This window comes from Labeo rohita, chromosome 16, assembly GCF_022985175.1.
Source record: "Labeo rohita strain BAU-BD-2019 chromosome 16, IGBB_LRoh.1.0, whole genome shotgun sequence".
NCBI classification, from domain to species: Eukaryota; Metazoa; Chordata; class Actinopteri; order Cypriniformes; family Cyprinidae; genus Labeo; species Labeo rohita.
In genome coordinates, this window is record NC_066884.1 from 27,103,948 (window position 1) to 27,119,366 (window position 15,419).

The window sequence follows — 15,419 nt, forward strand, 5'->3', positions numbered from 1 at the left end:
TCTGAATTCTGGTGGCCACCAGACGGGCACCCTTGCAAACTGGTTATATAAATTGTCTGCTTTGATCAGCAGAAAGCTGCTTGGTTTGAGAGTGAGTTCGCTACACTACTGACAATGATAATAGAGCTTTTTTTGCCCATGATATTTAACAGAAATCCTTCCCCTCCTGAAAAATGTTGCTTTTGGTAGCTGTTTTGGCACATGGTAGCTGGTTTTAAGTTGGTCCAAACTGGTCATTAGCTGATTCAAGCTGGTAATTGGCTGGTTGACCAACCACAATGTTACAAACGACCCAATAAATCAAACCAGTTTTGAAAACACCCTAACTTTAAAATCTTTCCCTCTCAGTCGGAGCTCGAATCTCTGTCCAGTTCCCTATCCTCATCTGATTCCAAATCTCACCGCTTAAGTAAGGAGGTCAGCAGTCTGGAGAGCCAACTACATGATGTGCAGGTAACTTGTGTGTTTGCTAGTGTGTGTTTTAATTTGCTCTCTTCCGCTACATATTAATAGGCTCATGGGACTTAACTAAACTTCTTTTGAAGAAACACTTTTGACACTGTATGATGGTTGGATGAATGAATAGGAAATTAAATCCTCCAGAGGTTGTCTGCACACTCTGATTGTTCTATTTTAAAGCCAATCTTAGAGACTGTAAATGTAATGGCCTCTGAAGCACACTTAATGTGTGTGTGTGTGTATGTGTGCTATTTTTTTAGGAGCTGCTGCAGGAAGAGACACGGCAGAAGTTGGCGCTGGGTTCACGTGTACGTGCTCTAGAGGAAGAGAAAGCTGGATTGATGGAGAGACTAGAGGAGGAGGAAGAGAAGACCAGAGAACTTACACGCCAGATTCAGAACCATACACAACAGGTACACATCTAATTTTAAACCCAGGAAAACACTTTTTGTTAAAACCGTTTTTACTCTGTTTTATGATATTATATCTATGTGCCTTGCAGCTGTCTGATCTGAAGAGGCAGACAGAGGAAGTGAATTCAGCGGTGGAGGCCGGGGAGGAGGCCAGGAGGAAGATGCAGAGAGAGCTGGAGAATGCCGTGCAGAGAGAGAGGGCCAAAGAGGAAGAGAAAGAACGCATAGAGAGACAGAAAGAACGGCTGAGAGAAGAAATAGAGGACATGACCATTGCTCTACAGAGAGAGAGACAGAACTGCACTGCTCTGGAGAAACGACAGAAGAAATTTGATCAGGTACAGTAGGAAACAGAGAGGGAGAGAGGGATGGATAGAGGGATGGTATGATTGAGTGAATGGATGGATGGTTGGATGTTAAAATGACTGCATGGATGGAAGGATGGATTGAGTGGATGAATGGATGGACTGATTGGTGGATTGAAGGAATGGATGAATGGTTTGACTGGATGAATGAATGCATAAAGAGATGGATGGAATTAAGAATGGATTGAGTGGTGCATAGATGGGTTAATGGATGGATTGGATGGATGAATTAATGGACAGATTGACTGATGGATGGATAGAATGATGGATTTATTGACTGGTAGATGGAAGGATAGATGGATTGACTGATGGGATGGATGGATAGAGGGGTGGATTTATCGACTGGTAGATGGAAGGAAGGAGGGATGGATTGATGGGATGATAGAGATATGTGTAGATGGATGGATTGACTGATGGGATAATGGGCGGATGGAGGGGTTGACTGGTGGATGGATGGAATGATGGATTTATTGACTTCTAGATAGAAAGGATGGATGGATTGACTGGGATTATGAAGGGATGGATTGGATTGATGGATGGATGGTTGGATGAATGGATTGACTGATGAAGGGATAACTGATAGGATGGACTGATGGATGGAATGATGGATTTATTGACTTCTAGATAGAAAGGATGGATGGATTGAGTGTTTGGATTATGGAAGGATGGACTGGATTGATGGATGGATGGGTGGATTGACTGATGGATCGATAAATTGACTGATGGGATTATGGAGGAATGGATGGTGGATGGATTGGATTGATGATGGATGGATAGAGGGATGGATTGACTGATGGGATGATGGAAGGATGGATTGAATGGAAGGATGAATATTGAATTGATTATATAAATGAATGGATTGACTGGTGGATTTACGGAGGGGTGGATGGATGGGTTAATTGAATGGATAGATAGAGGGATGATTCATTGACTGGTAGATGAATGGATGGATGGATGGATGGAGGGAGGGAGGAATGGATTGACTGATGGGATGATGGACGGATGGAGGGATGGATTGACAAATGGGATTATGGAGAGATAGATGGATTGACTGGTGGATGTATGGAATGATAGATTTATTGACTTCTGGATGGAAGGATGGATTGACTGATAGGATGATAGAGGGAGGGAGGGATGGATAGATTGATGGATGATGGGAGGGTGGATTGACAGATGGGATAGATGGAAAGATGGATGGATGGATGATAGATGCAGGGATGGATTGACTGATGGGATTATGGAGGGTTGGATTGGATGGATGAAATAAAGGATAGATTGACTGATGGATGGAAGGATGAATAGATGAATGCATGAATGGACAGATTGACTGGTTGAATTAATGGATGGATTGACTGTCGTAAAAAGTAAAAAGAATTGAAAATGTAAGGTGCAACTCTATATATTTCTCACCCTTTGACCTTTAACCTTCAGTGTTTGGCAGAAGAGAAAGCAGTTAGTGCTCGGCTGCTAGAGGAACGGGATCGCGCAGAAGCAGAGAGTCGAGAGAAGGAGACGCGCTTCCTGTCTCTCTCTAGAGCACTGCAGGAAGCAACAGAGCAGAGAGATGAACTGGAGAGAACCAATAAGCAGCTCCGCCTGGAGATGGAGCAGCTTGTGAATGCCCAAGATGACGTGGGCAAAAATGTACGGCTTGCTTTTTACCAGTGCATTTATATAATATTTATAAGCATGTAATAGCATAGTAATAACAAAAGCGCATTCTGTTCAATGACTAAAAAGTTATTTTCTTTTGTTCTTTTTGTCATGCCTCCTCAGGTTCATGAGCTAGAGCGATCTCGACGGGCTTTGGAAACAGAAGCCCAGTCTCTGAAAGAGCAGACCCAGGAGCTGGAGGATGAGCTGGCAGAAGCGGAAAATGCTCGCCTCAGACTTGAGGTCACCCTTCAGGCTCTTAGAGCTCAGTTTGAGAGAGAGATCAGCACTAAGGAGGAGAAAGGAGAAGAAAAGAGGAGAGCACTCAACAAACAGGTAACTGCCTTTTAGCAGAATGAAAAGGTGAAGAGATGAAGAAATATTTGAAGATATCCAGGGCTAAAAAGAATTGACCTTCTTTTCTCTCCTGCTCACTATTTGTTTGTTCTATCACTTGTTCAGGTGCGAGAACTTGAAACAATGCTTGAGGAAGAGAAGACTCAAAGAGCTCAGGCTTTGACTGTTAAGAAACAACTGGAAACTGAGCTGCAGGAAGCAGAGGCTCAGGTGGAAGCAGCCAATCGGGGCAGAGAGGAAGCACTCAGACAGATGAAACGTCTCCAGGTTTGTCAGTTCAATTGCTAAATAAACCACAATGAAAACCAAAACTCCAGATTTCATTAAAATAAATCAAATTAGTCAAATAAAATTGACTGAATCTGATTTGACCTGCGGGCTGACGAAGAGCCCTGATGTGAATATTCAGTGTGTTCCTGTGTGTTTTTTAGACTCAGATGAAGGAGCTTATTCGTGAGCTTGATGAGACCAAGTTAGCTCGAGATGAGATTGTCGCCCAATCAAAGGACAGCGAGAAACGGCTACAGACGTTGGAAGCAGAGCTATTACAGCTGACAGAGGTATGTTACTCTCCCTGTATAACCCAGAAGATCTTTTAACTGTGTGCATCTCTAATTCTTTTTTTCTTATTTTGAAATTCTTAGGAGTTGTCTGTTTCTGAGAGGCAGCGGAGACAGGCCCAACAGGAGAGAGATGAACTGGCAGATGAAGTCGTCAGCAGTACAACTGGAAAGTCAGTATCTGTGCTTGTGGTCCAGTGATGATGAAATTAAAGTAAATAGGACTTATGTTGTGAAACTTTGTTGCGTTACCCCTGCAGATCTGCACTGTTGGAAGAAAAGCGGCGTCTTGAGGCCAGAATCACTCAGCTGGAGGAAGAGTTAGAGGAGGAGCAAAGTAATGCTGAACTATTAGCCGAAAGGCAGAGGAAGAGCACCTTACAGGTACACAAAGAAACACAAACATGCATTATACTATTAAACAAACAGAGACTGAGCACCTCTCTCCATCTGTTTCTGTTAGGTTGAGACACTTACAGTCCAGTTATCTGGAGAGAGGACGCTGGCGCAGAAGAGCGAGAGTGCACGAGAGACTCTGGAGAGGCAGAATAAAGAGTTGAAGACTCGTCTCAGTGAGATGGAGGGGACCGTGAAGGGGAAACATCGCCTCAGTGTCGCCGCCCTGGAAGCCAAGATAGAATCTATGGAGGAACAACTGGAGCAGGAGAGACAGTAAGAAAACAGTGGGGTGCTAAAGAAAAATGTGGAAGTTAAATGGAAATTAGATGTCTTTTCAAACATGTATAGTTTCTTAGACTACGTTTACACTAGTGCGTTTTTGTTTCGCTCTGGTTACGCCTGTCGTTTGCACTACTCCAGCGTTTTCAACTCTCTGCAGAATGTCAGAACTGCTCTTTTATGGCTTGTTTCCACCGAGTGGTACGGGTCAGTACAGTACGGTACGATTCGGGACTGAACACATTGATCCAGCTTGCACCACCAACAGTAACCTTACGTGATAGGCGTGGTGTATGCCGTAACGTAGCGGTCAACGATAAACAGCGACAATAGGCACAGCTCTGCCTCTTTGTGTTAAATGTCAGTATTAATGAACAATAATAGCCATATAAAAGTATAAGTACAAAGTATAAGACGCTTATAAAGGATATATATGTGCCGGTGATCGGCTGGAGCTCGAATCTCCCGAAATCGGCATAGCAAATTTTCAAATACCCGCTGTCTTTATAAATAAACCGCATATTTGAGTAAAACGACTTTTCCTGACACAATAATAGTAATATTTTGAAATTATGTAGGTTTTTGGGCAATGACGCTTCATAAGTCCACAAGAACAGAACGCATATTGAGAAACGGCTGTTGTCTGTGTGAAAATATAATACAGTGGTTCTCAATCCTGGTCCCGGGGGTCTACTGTTCTGCACATTTTGCATGTCTCCCTTATTTAGCCCACCTGATTGAGATCATCAAGTCAATGAGCTGATGATCTCAATCAGGTGGGTTAAATAAGGGAGACATGCAAAATGTGCAGAGCAGTGGACCCCCAGGACCAGGAGTGAGAACCACTGATATAAAATTATGAAACACTGTTATATTTTTTGGTGTTTGCGGACTCTGATGTAAATAACCCCAGCACGCATGAACAGCATGGATGAACGAGTATAGGAGACGCTTTATCCCCTTGTACCACACACAAGTGACAATTCTAGTCAACCAATCAACGTTCTGCAGTGAGTTTAGCTCCACCGTTTTTGTACCGTTTGCTGTGCTAGGTACCCCAACGGAAGGGTACCAAAAAAGTGGTATGGTACGGTTCGCTATTTTGGTACCATTCACAACTTTTGACAATGGAAACGGACATAATTGCGTACCGTACTGTACTGAACCGTACCTCTCGGTGGAAACAGGCCATTACTTACAGTTCAGTTGGATGGAGACTAGGGACCGCCAAGATCTAAAAAGGACAAAAAGTATCATTAAACGCATTATGTGTTTTTCAAAAGTGGCCTATATGACTTACACGTGATATTCCACATACTCAAAAGCCACTTTGTGTGACAAATTAAAATTACTCTTTAAAAATCAGGCCTTATTGCCATTGTTAACATTAGATTTTCATACGTTTATGAAAAAGCAAGAAAATTATGATAGATTTTTTTAAAGCGAATTATTCATTTAAGGATCTTAATTTTCTGTGAAGCTTGAACCAGCAATGTGACTGTTTTGTGTGTCCTCTCTCCCTTTTCTCCCTTCCTAGGGAGCGAGCCGTAGCCAATAAGCTGGTGAGGAAAACAGAGAAGAAACTGAAAGAAGTTCTGATACAGGTGGAAGATGAAAGGAGACATGCAGATCAGTATAGAGAACAGGTACTCCTCAAACACATCATCGGTGCTTCTCAGACTGGAGAACTGTGAAGGATTTCATGTTTTGTCTGCTTAATTGGCTGACTCAATCAAATCCATCAAATAAATATATATTTTATGTATTAAAACAAAATCGCATTGGTAAAGTCCATAACGTTTCTATTTTTCTCTTAATTTTCTTGATAGACTATCTAGACTGATAGAATAGCAGCTCCCTCTAAAACATTTCAATAAAGACATCTAAACTTTCAACCAGAGAGAATGAACTCATCCCACAAAGCATTTCTAATGATTGACTCGGTCTTTTTTCTTCCTTACAACAGTTTATATTACATAACATAGGTAGCTAATGCCAGCCTTTATATATCTACAAAAACACATATGATCATATGATTTGCAAGATGCATAGGGTTATGGGTAGTGAAGTACACCTGGAAATGTATGTTTCAAAAATCACTCTTTTTGTAGTTGGATAAGTCTATGGGGCGTCTCCGTCAGCTGAAGAGGCAGTTAGAGGAGGTGGAGGAAGAGAACTCTCGCTCCAACGCTCAGCGCAGGAAACTACAGCGAGAGCTGGAGGAAATGGGCGACAGCATGCAGAGCATGAACCGCGAGCTCAACACTCTCCGCTCCCAACTCAGGTAAAGATGAGGATGATTATGACAGTGCTATTTTGTGCAGAAATTTCAAAAAGAGCAATACCATGTTCTAACCAGACAGCAAAAATCAGCCCTGACCATGACAAGACACAAGACATTTTGTCAGTCACTGGGTTTTGAGAATGCTTAATCCAAAATCCTGTTCCACGTTCCTGCATCTTGTTTGGTATTCTAAAAAATAATCTGCATGTAGTAACTTCTAAATAAATACTTTTAATTTAAGTCAAAAGTGTTATTTTAATATGACTGTTTTTGACATTTTTAAGGCTTATATTGGGTGAAATAACCCTGAAGGTAACAATGTACATAAATCCACTTTTTATAGTTTATTTTTGTATCAAATATCTCCTAGCATCTAATTGGCAGTGACTGTCACAATTTGCAACAGTTTGCATTCAGTGTGAACAGAAAAATGACTTCACTGGAAACTTGCCACATTTCGTGGTTAGGAAAGTAAAAGATCCAGTAATTCAGTTGTTCATATATAAATATATTTGCATGTCATCAAACCATTTATTTACTGTATGTGTATGTTTCATTCACTCATTGACTCATCTAATGTGTCTGATTGTGTGTCCATCCATATTTGTGTGTTTGTCTCCTACACCCACTCAGCCTCCCAGAACGGCAGAAGTCAGAACAGTAGGTTTTCATGTGTGAACACTGTGTTTTATGTTCCTCTCTGAGCAATTATCCTTTCCCCTCTTGATTCTGGTGGTCTGTAGAGGTGTGCTGTTGAAATTGTAGAGTGGTTTAGAGGTGCTTTTTTTTAATCCTTGGTAACTGATTTATGCAGAAGCGTATAAAGATGCTGTAGTCTACAATGAATTGTGGGTCACTTCCTGTTTATAGTTGGTGATGAATTAAAGGTTCTGTCTTACACTAATCATGGACTCAATTTCACTCTTTCAGCTTCCTCTTTTTTTTTTTTTTTCTTTCTTCCAGTTCATAAACAGTGACCCCAAAAAGTATTTGAACACTTATGTATATAAGTGAACACATGTATATCTTTGTATTGGGCAACAAAATATCAAAACATGGTGTTTTGTTTTGTTTTGTTTATTGGGCAAAATGTTTGGCTGGTGTTTTTTTATGTTGTTTGTTTGTTTTGTTTTGTTTATAAGGCAAAATCTTTGGCTTGTTTTTTTTTTTTTTTTTTTTGTTTATAGGGCAAAATCTTTGCATGTGTTTTTTTTTGTTTGTGTTTTTTGTTTTGTTTATAGGGTCAACTCTGATAGTAAAAATCTTTGGCTTGTGTTTTTTTGTTTTATTTTGTTTTTGTTTATAGGGCAAAATATTTGACTTCTGTTTTTTGTTTTGTTTTGTTTTGTTTATTGGGCAAAATATTTGGCTTGTGTTTTTTTTTTTTTTTTTTTTTTTTGCTTTGTTGTTTTATTTATAGGGCAAAATATTTGGCTTGTGTTATTTTGTTTTGTTTTGTTTATAAGGCAAAATCTTTGGCTTGTATTTTTTTGTCTTGCTTATAGGACAGTGTTTTAAAGCAAAACATTTGACAAAAAAGCACTGTATTTTGGCTTGTGCTTTGTTTACTGGACAAAACATTCTAAAGCAAACCATTTGGCCAAAAATTTATTACACTCTACACACTGATATTTTGGGTCTAATACATTTAAAATATTTTGGGGACACTGTATATGTATTTTACATTTTGTGCATGGATTGCTGTTTATTCTCTATTTCTGTGTCTCTGTTTCAGGCGAGCTCCGCTCCCTATCTCCATGCGTGCTGGTCGCAGGGCTCTGGTGGATGACCTATCTCAGGAGAACTCTGATTCTGAGGATCCAGGTGCTTCTCCCACCCCGTCCAGCGGCCCACCGGGTACCCCCACACCCTCAGACAACGCCCTGGGCCCCCCTCCTCCCTACAGCCTTACTGATGCTGAATAAGAAGGGGTGTGATAAATGGACAGTTTTACTGGTTTAACTCCCATGGCTTTTGCAATCGTACACATAACAGAACATCCGTGCAGTCACACATAACTTGAAACTAGTTAATGTGATTTATTGATTTTAAATGAACAGATTAGCATGCAAGATGAAGAAAGTTGGATGCAGTACTCTTATAGTACTATTTAAACCAAGCAAGCAAGCAGTGAGTAAAGACTGCATTTTTTAAGATGGGGAGAAATGAAAACTATATTTCCCAGCATTCCTTGGGAAATACAAATACTGTATTTTGGTGCAGTATATCAGGCTTGTTGTGGCAAAATTATGATGGCCATCTCAAGCTCTCTCTCTCAATCAAACAAAAGCCATGTGTTTAGGAGAAATTTGCATGTTGATGGCAATCGAAGGCCATCGGGTATCGCACAGATGATCCACGATCAGGCTAAAATGTATCATCTGTGCTTGCACAAGCCATCAAACCCTCAAAGCACTGAGAAACTTTCTCTCTCTCACTCCTAAAATAATGTAATGTTTTACGAAATTGGGAATTGAACAGGTACAAGGATGTCTCTTTGGTATTTTAGATTATCTGTGTTAAAATTTTAAAAGTAATAGCTCTACTTCAGATAAATAGACAGTGATGCTTTTTTTAAACATAATTAGGCAGAGATGATAATTATGGAAGCCCATTTCCACCCCAGTAAAGAAAAAAAAAAGGTAACTGCAATTCTGATTCTCTCGCAGTTGCGATTTTCTTTCTCAGTATTGTGAGTATACCTCGCAATTGGAAGTTTGTTTCTTTCAATTGCAACTTTATAACTCACAATGTGGCTTTATATCTCAAAATCTATTTCTGCTAATTGTGACTTTATACCTCACAGTGTAACTTTATGGGCCCTATTTTAACTATCTAAACGCATGGTCTGAAGCGCACGGCGCAGTTGCACCTAGGGTGTGTCCAATTCCACCGAAAAAAACGGTGCGCATGGTCCAAAACGGTTGTTAATGAGTCATAGGTGTGTTTTTGGGCATAACATGCATTAAACCAATCAGAGTCACATGTCCCATTCCCTTTAAGAGCCATTTGCGCTCACACCATGTCGGATTCGCTATTTACACGGCGGAATTTGTGAGAACAAAGACTGAACACTTCTCCAGAGAGCAGGGCCGGCACCAAGAGGGGGGCATTCACAGGCGGACCCCCCTCAAATGAGTTACTGTGCACGCCCTTTCCATCCTTCCCCTCCTTGCTGAACGTGATCGTTTTCGAAAGCGAAAGTGAAACCAAAAAAACAGCTCGCATAAGAAAGCGATTGACTCTCCATTATGACATATAGCCATTTTTATATTTATGTACACAATAATAATCTTTTACATTGTAATCCTTTCATTTTTAATATTTGGCATGTTTGTGTGCTGCTGCGCATCCCTGCGTGTGTAATAAACAGAATGTATGTGCATTGTGCACCTGCCTATAGGCGCATATTACTAACACAATCTTTAAATAACAAAAATTGCATCATTGACTTTAGTCCAGGTTTCAGTTGGTCAATGCCGCAGTCTATTTCAGCTGCCTTAAAATAGCAACACGTCAACCATGCGCCTGAACACACCCATGGGAGCACAAATGGGCGCAAATGCATTTGCTATTTAAGCAACGTGGCGCAGGATATAAAAATGATAACTGCGTCAGGCTGAAACTAGCAATGTACAAACACCGCATTGCACCAGGTGCATGATAGTGCCCTATATCTCACAATTACAAGTTTGTTTCTGCTAATTGTGACTTTATATCTCAGTGTGACTTTATATCTCGCAACTACAAGTTCGTTTCTGCTAAATATGAATTTATATTTCACAGTGTGACTTTATAGCTCACAATTGCAAGTTTGTTTCTAATTGTGACTTTATATCTCACAGTGTGACTTTATATTTCGCAATTGCAAGGTTGTTTCTGCTAATTGTGACTTTATATCTCACAGTGTGACTTTATAGCTCACAATTGCAAGTTTGTTTCTTGTAATTGTTACTTTATATCTTACGGTGTGACTTTATAATTCACAATTGCGACTTTACATCTCGCAGTTGTGTTTTTTTTCCACTAATTTGACCTTGTAACTCACAGTTTTACCTTATGTCTTTCTATCGTGCAGTAAGACTTTATCTCATAATTGTGACTTTATATCTCAATTTGACTGTAGCTTACAATTGCGATTTTCTTTCTCAATATTGTGACTGTATATCTCGCAATTGCAAGTTTGTTTCTCTCAATTGTGACTTTATAAGTCACAATATGACCTTATATCTCACAGTGTGACTTTATATCTTGCAACTGCGAGTATGTTTCTCCTAATTGTGACTTTATACGATTTCTAACATATCTTGCAAATTCAACTTTCTTTTTAAATATAGTGACTTTACATCTCGCAAACAAGATTGTTTTTCACAATTGTGGTTTTATAACTCACATTGTGGTCTTATATCTCAAAACGTGACTATATTTCACAGTGTGACTTTGTAGCTCACAATTGGGTTTGTTTCCACTAATTGTGACTTTGTAGTTCACAATTTGATCTTATGTCTTTCTATCATGCAGTATCACTTTATATCTCATAATTTCACAGCGTGACTTTATTTATTTTAAACTTTATCCCGCGGTTATCTTTTTTATTTTTTACTCTGAGGTAAAAAGGGGCTTCCATAGATGACCATTTACATGCACAAAGCTATGATTGATTAATATTAAGCAAAGACAGAAAAGTGAGAAAGAGAAAAATGCTTTCATATTAAATTAATATGCTACAAATTTGAGACGTCCATTATAGCTTTTACATCTCCATAACCTCACCATGAGAAAAGAATGACGATACAGAAAATAAAAAAATACAAGGTCATACAGATACCGGAGTTATAGCAGAAAATAAAAGAGAAGCAGCCAAAGCTGACAGATTTCACCTCCATGTAGTTTTAACAGTAACAATTCTTAGATATTTGAATAAAATATTCCTGCTGTGATGATCTCATTCAAACTTTAGTACTCAGTTCAACTCCCTATTAAGTTCAGGGTTTCTGTGCTGCAGATCGAACCCTTTTAGATACTGTGCGTAGGTAGTTAGGGACGCTTTTGTTGGTAGTGACATAGATAGGTAGTTAGGATTTCTTAATTTATGTCTTAACACATCAACTCCAGTTTCAGACTACTGACTTGTTGTAATTTTTATCAAGTAAGAGAATTCCAGTATGCAGTCTATTTATTTTGTTTTGTATTGATTTTGGTGTCTGCACATAGACATGGTTGTTGTATAGTTTGCAATTTTAAGGGAAAACAAGGCGAAAAGAAAGAGATTTTGAGGGTAAGGTTTACACTTAGCAGGGTATCAGTAACGCAGGACAGAAAAAATAATTCATGTTCACTAAATAAGCTGCAGTGGACCTCATAACACATCAGACACAAATAACACATCCGTGAATGCGTTTGAGATCATTCTGACAATGAGTGAGAAGTCCGTTATCAGGATTTCAAGGTGTGAACCTGGAAGATATGAACATGTATAATATCTTGCCTGTTTTTCCCAGGAGTTGAAGGCTGCTAGTTATTAATCTCATTATATCAATGTAACTTCTTTTTTTATCAAAAGGACATATTGTATTTTTGTTTGTTTGTTCGTTTTTGAATGTGGTAAATATTTATGGATCAAAGCGTTTGTTACACACAATCTGAGGCATATGGATGACTAAAGGGACGTTATTCTCGCTGTATGCATGTCAACAGTGCCTGTAGTATCCATTGAAAATCAAAGAACGAGGTCTGGAATTCGATAAATAAATTGCAATATTAGGTCTCCCCGAACAGCTGACTCTCACAGATACTTTTTAGATTTCAATTGTTTCGGAAATGTTTATTTTAATTGACGAATCCATGACAAATGAAAGTTTCCTTAGCTTTCACTGTATGTAAGTCTTAATTCGTACAGTAGATATTGTATGGTGATGAGTATTTTAATACACTTCTCCTGGCTTACAAGCTAGTTTTTCAAGCGATTATGTTTAACAGTGTTGGTCACCATTAAGTATTAGAACATGTTTGAGATTGATGAACTGAAGAGTTTATTACACTGTTACTACCACAGTTATTACTACCTGTGTGTTCAGCTACAGTATCTGTCCTGTAAATCGGAAAGCAGGGTTTTCGTATTAGATCATCACTGAACGTAAAATGTCTGTCGTGTGGTATATAGATCACATTTTGATACTTATTTGTTTTGTTTGCCCCTAAAATGTTTCATTTTTAAATTCTGATTTCTAGAATCAAGATTGAATTGTATTCGGTTGTAAAACGTTGACTGAAAGGGAGACAAAAGGATAGCCAAAAGACTCAAGCTTTGTACAACAGGTTGTTTTTATTCTGCTTATTTATCCATGTTAGAACATAAATTACATCTGCCTATTACATGACTGTTTGCCTTTCAAGCAACTCAACATTGCTGCTAAAAGATGTGGTTTGTCACTGAGTCATTTTAATTGATTTGTACATTTAGCAGATTTGCAGAACTGTTCAAACTCAAAAAGTCAATTTGAAAAGCATTAAGATTGAAAAACCAGTCGTATTTCTCTGAATCCTAAATTTTAGTTTAATAAATGAGCCTTGTTATACTGAACCTGTGCTTTATGACGCAGCTTTGAATCGGTGTGAGATGAGTGGACAGTAGCAGAGAATATGTATGAAAAGGAAATTAAAACTCCAGCGGAGAGATACATGTATGTATCTGAAGTGTTTCTGAAGAGGACTGTGTGCTTTTTTGCATTTGTGGAACTTGAATTTTTAACCATGTTGTTTATTTGATCTTTTGCTTTATTTTGCTATAATGATAAAATGAGACTGGGGTGAATTTTAATATACCATTGGTTTTGAAATCAGTGTGGTTTATTTGCACACTAACACACAATGTTTCACCATCAGCATAGTACTATGTGCCACTTAAAAATACAACGAAGGAACTTAAAAATAGAGTGAATTATCAGTTTATTAACCAAAAATAGAAATCACAGTTGAATTTGACAAATTGTTAGACATTTAAAAGTTTAAAAACTTTATATTTAACAATAAAATAACTAGTAAATTAAGTCATAAATTAATTAAACACTTTTAAATTTGATTAATAAATAGATATTTAAAATTTTATTTTACAATTAAAAGCATGGTTAATTACAACAATAAAATAATAAATTAATAAATCACTTTGATAAATATGGACAGATAAAATGTAAAAGTTTAATTCATGTTCATAATGTAACTTAAATGCAAAAACAAAAACCAAAAAACAAAACAAAACAAAAAAACTGAAATCAAAATCCATTAATTCATTTAAATAATTCTTTATTTTTTTTTTTTGTATTATGTTTAGGGCTGTCAAACGATTAATTGCAACTAATCACATTCATAAATAAATAGATAAATCACTTTTCAAATGGATTAATAAATAGATATTTAAAATTATTGTTTCAATATTTAAATGGATATTACAATTTTATTTTACAATTAAAAGCATGGTTAATTATAACAATAAAACAATAAATTAATAAATCCCTTTAAATTGCTAGATAAATAAACAGACATGTAAAATGTAAAAGTTTAATTCATGTTAATTGCACATGAATTAATTGCATGTTCATTGCACTTAAATGCAAAAACAACATAAAAAAAAAAAAAAAAAAAAAAAAAAAAAACTTAATAACTATTAAATTATTAAAGCAAAATCTTGGGACTGATGTTCAGACCATCACAGGGCTCTTTGAATACAAAAAAAAAAAAAAATATATATATATATATATATATATATATATATATATTTAATTATGTTTAGGGCTGTCAAACGATTAATCACAACTAATTGCATCCAAAATAAAAGTTTGTTTACATAATATATATGTGTATACTGTTTATTTTTATTTTATTTATACTGTAATTTATTATGTATATATAAATACATATGCATATATGTATTTAAGAAAAGTATATTATATTTATATATGAAATATTTATTCTTACTAATACACACGCACATATATTATGTAAACACAAACTTTTATTTCGGACACAATCATGATTAATCGTTTGACAGCCCTAATTATGTTACAATACTCATATAGTTTTTATTACGGAAAAAAAATAATTTTTCACACCACAGACGAGAACATTTCACAGAAATGATCATAAAATCACAAAAGTGTACTAATCAAACAACCCCAGATACAATAAAACTCATGAATACACTTCATACGATTACTGTCCAATGACTAATCAGTACTTTCCAAATGTATTATTCATGTTACTTACCTCTTCCTCTGCCACAATATTACTGAACAACCAATCATCATCTAGAGGCGGAGTTGGAATTGGAGTGGGGTGGAGCTTATGTAAGGACACAGGGAAAGATCTAGCCACGCCCTCAAAGTTGTGACTATTCTGATTGGCTCTAAATTTGGTGTATAAACACGACTCTTGATGATAACAAAAGCCTTCGAGGCAGCACATAATTGGGCACTGGGAGTCTGATACAGTCTGGTTGAGATTCTCATTTCTAATGTCAGTGCCTTGTATCATAATCTGATCTGTTCCTAGACTTGTATAGTTCGTGTGTGAGCTTTGTAGAGGTTGCTGCTCCCAGTTGTCATAAAGAATCCTTTTGGAGTGATCCAACTGACTCTCAAATGCTGGGAACATG

The 15,419-nt window shown here is 37.4% G+C and overlaps 1 protein-coding gene across 6 annotated transcripts in view; it reads left to right on the forward strand.

Annotated features, from left to right (window-relative positions):
* Nucleotides 1-13,608, forward strand: part of myh14 (myosin, heavy chain 14, non-muscle) — a 51,598-nt gene extending 37,990 nt beyond the window's left edge. For 4 of the 6 annotated variants that reach the window (XM_051130764.1, XM_051130769.1, XM_051130765.1 and 1 more), the window contains 14 exons: nucleotides 349-453; nucleotides 720-872; nucleotides 962-1,210; nucleotides 2,669-2,881; nucleotides 3,014-3,226; nucleotides 3,353-3,514; nucleotides 3,679-3,807; nucleotides 3,892-3,980; nucleotides 4,068-4,191; nucleotides 4,271-4,479; nucleotides 6,023-6,131; nucleotides 6,597-6,769; nucleotides 7,403-7,429; nucleotides 8,505-13,608. In XM_051130764.1, the coding sequence (XP_050986721.1) occupies nucleotides 349-453; nucleotides 720-872; nucleotides 962-1,210; nucleotides 2,669-2,881; nucleotides 3,014-3,226; nucleotides 3,353-3,514; nucleotides 3,679-3,807; nucleotides 3,892-3,980; nucleotides 4,068-4,191; nucleotides 4,271-4,479; nucleotides 6,023-6,131; nucleotides 6,597-6,769; nucleotides 7,403-7,429; nucleotides 8,505-8,694 (2,145 nt within the window). In that variant the 3' untranslated portion in view covers nucleotides 8,695-13,608. The remainder of the gene's footprint in view (nucleotides 1-348; nucleotides 454-719; nucleotides 873-961; nucleotides 1,211-2,668; nucleotides 2,882-3,013; nucleotides 3,227-3,352; nucleotides 3,515-3,678; nucleotides 3,808-3,891; nucleotides 3,981-4,067; nucleotides 4,192-4,270; nucleotides 4,480-6,022; nucleotides 6,132-6,596; nucleotides 6,770-7,402; nucleotides 7,430-8,504) is intronic. The other 2 variants (XM_051130767.1, XM_051130770.1) reach the window with 1 other exon arrangement.
* The last annotated feature ends 1,811 nt before the right edge of the window (nucleotides 13,609-15,419 follow it).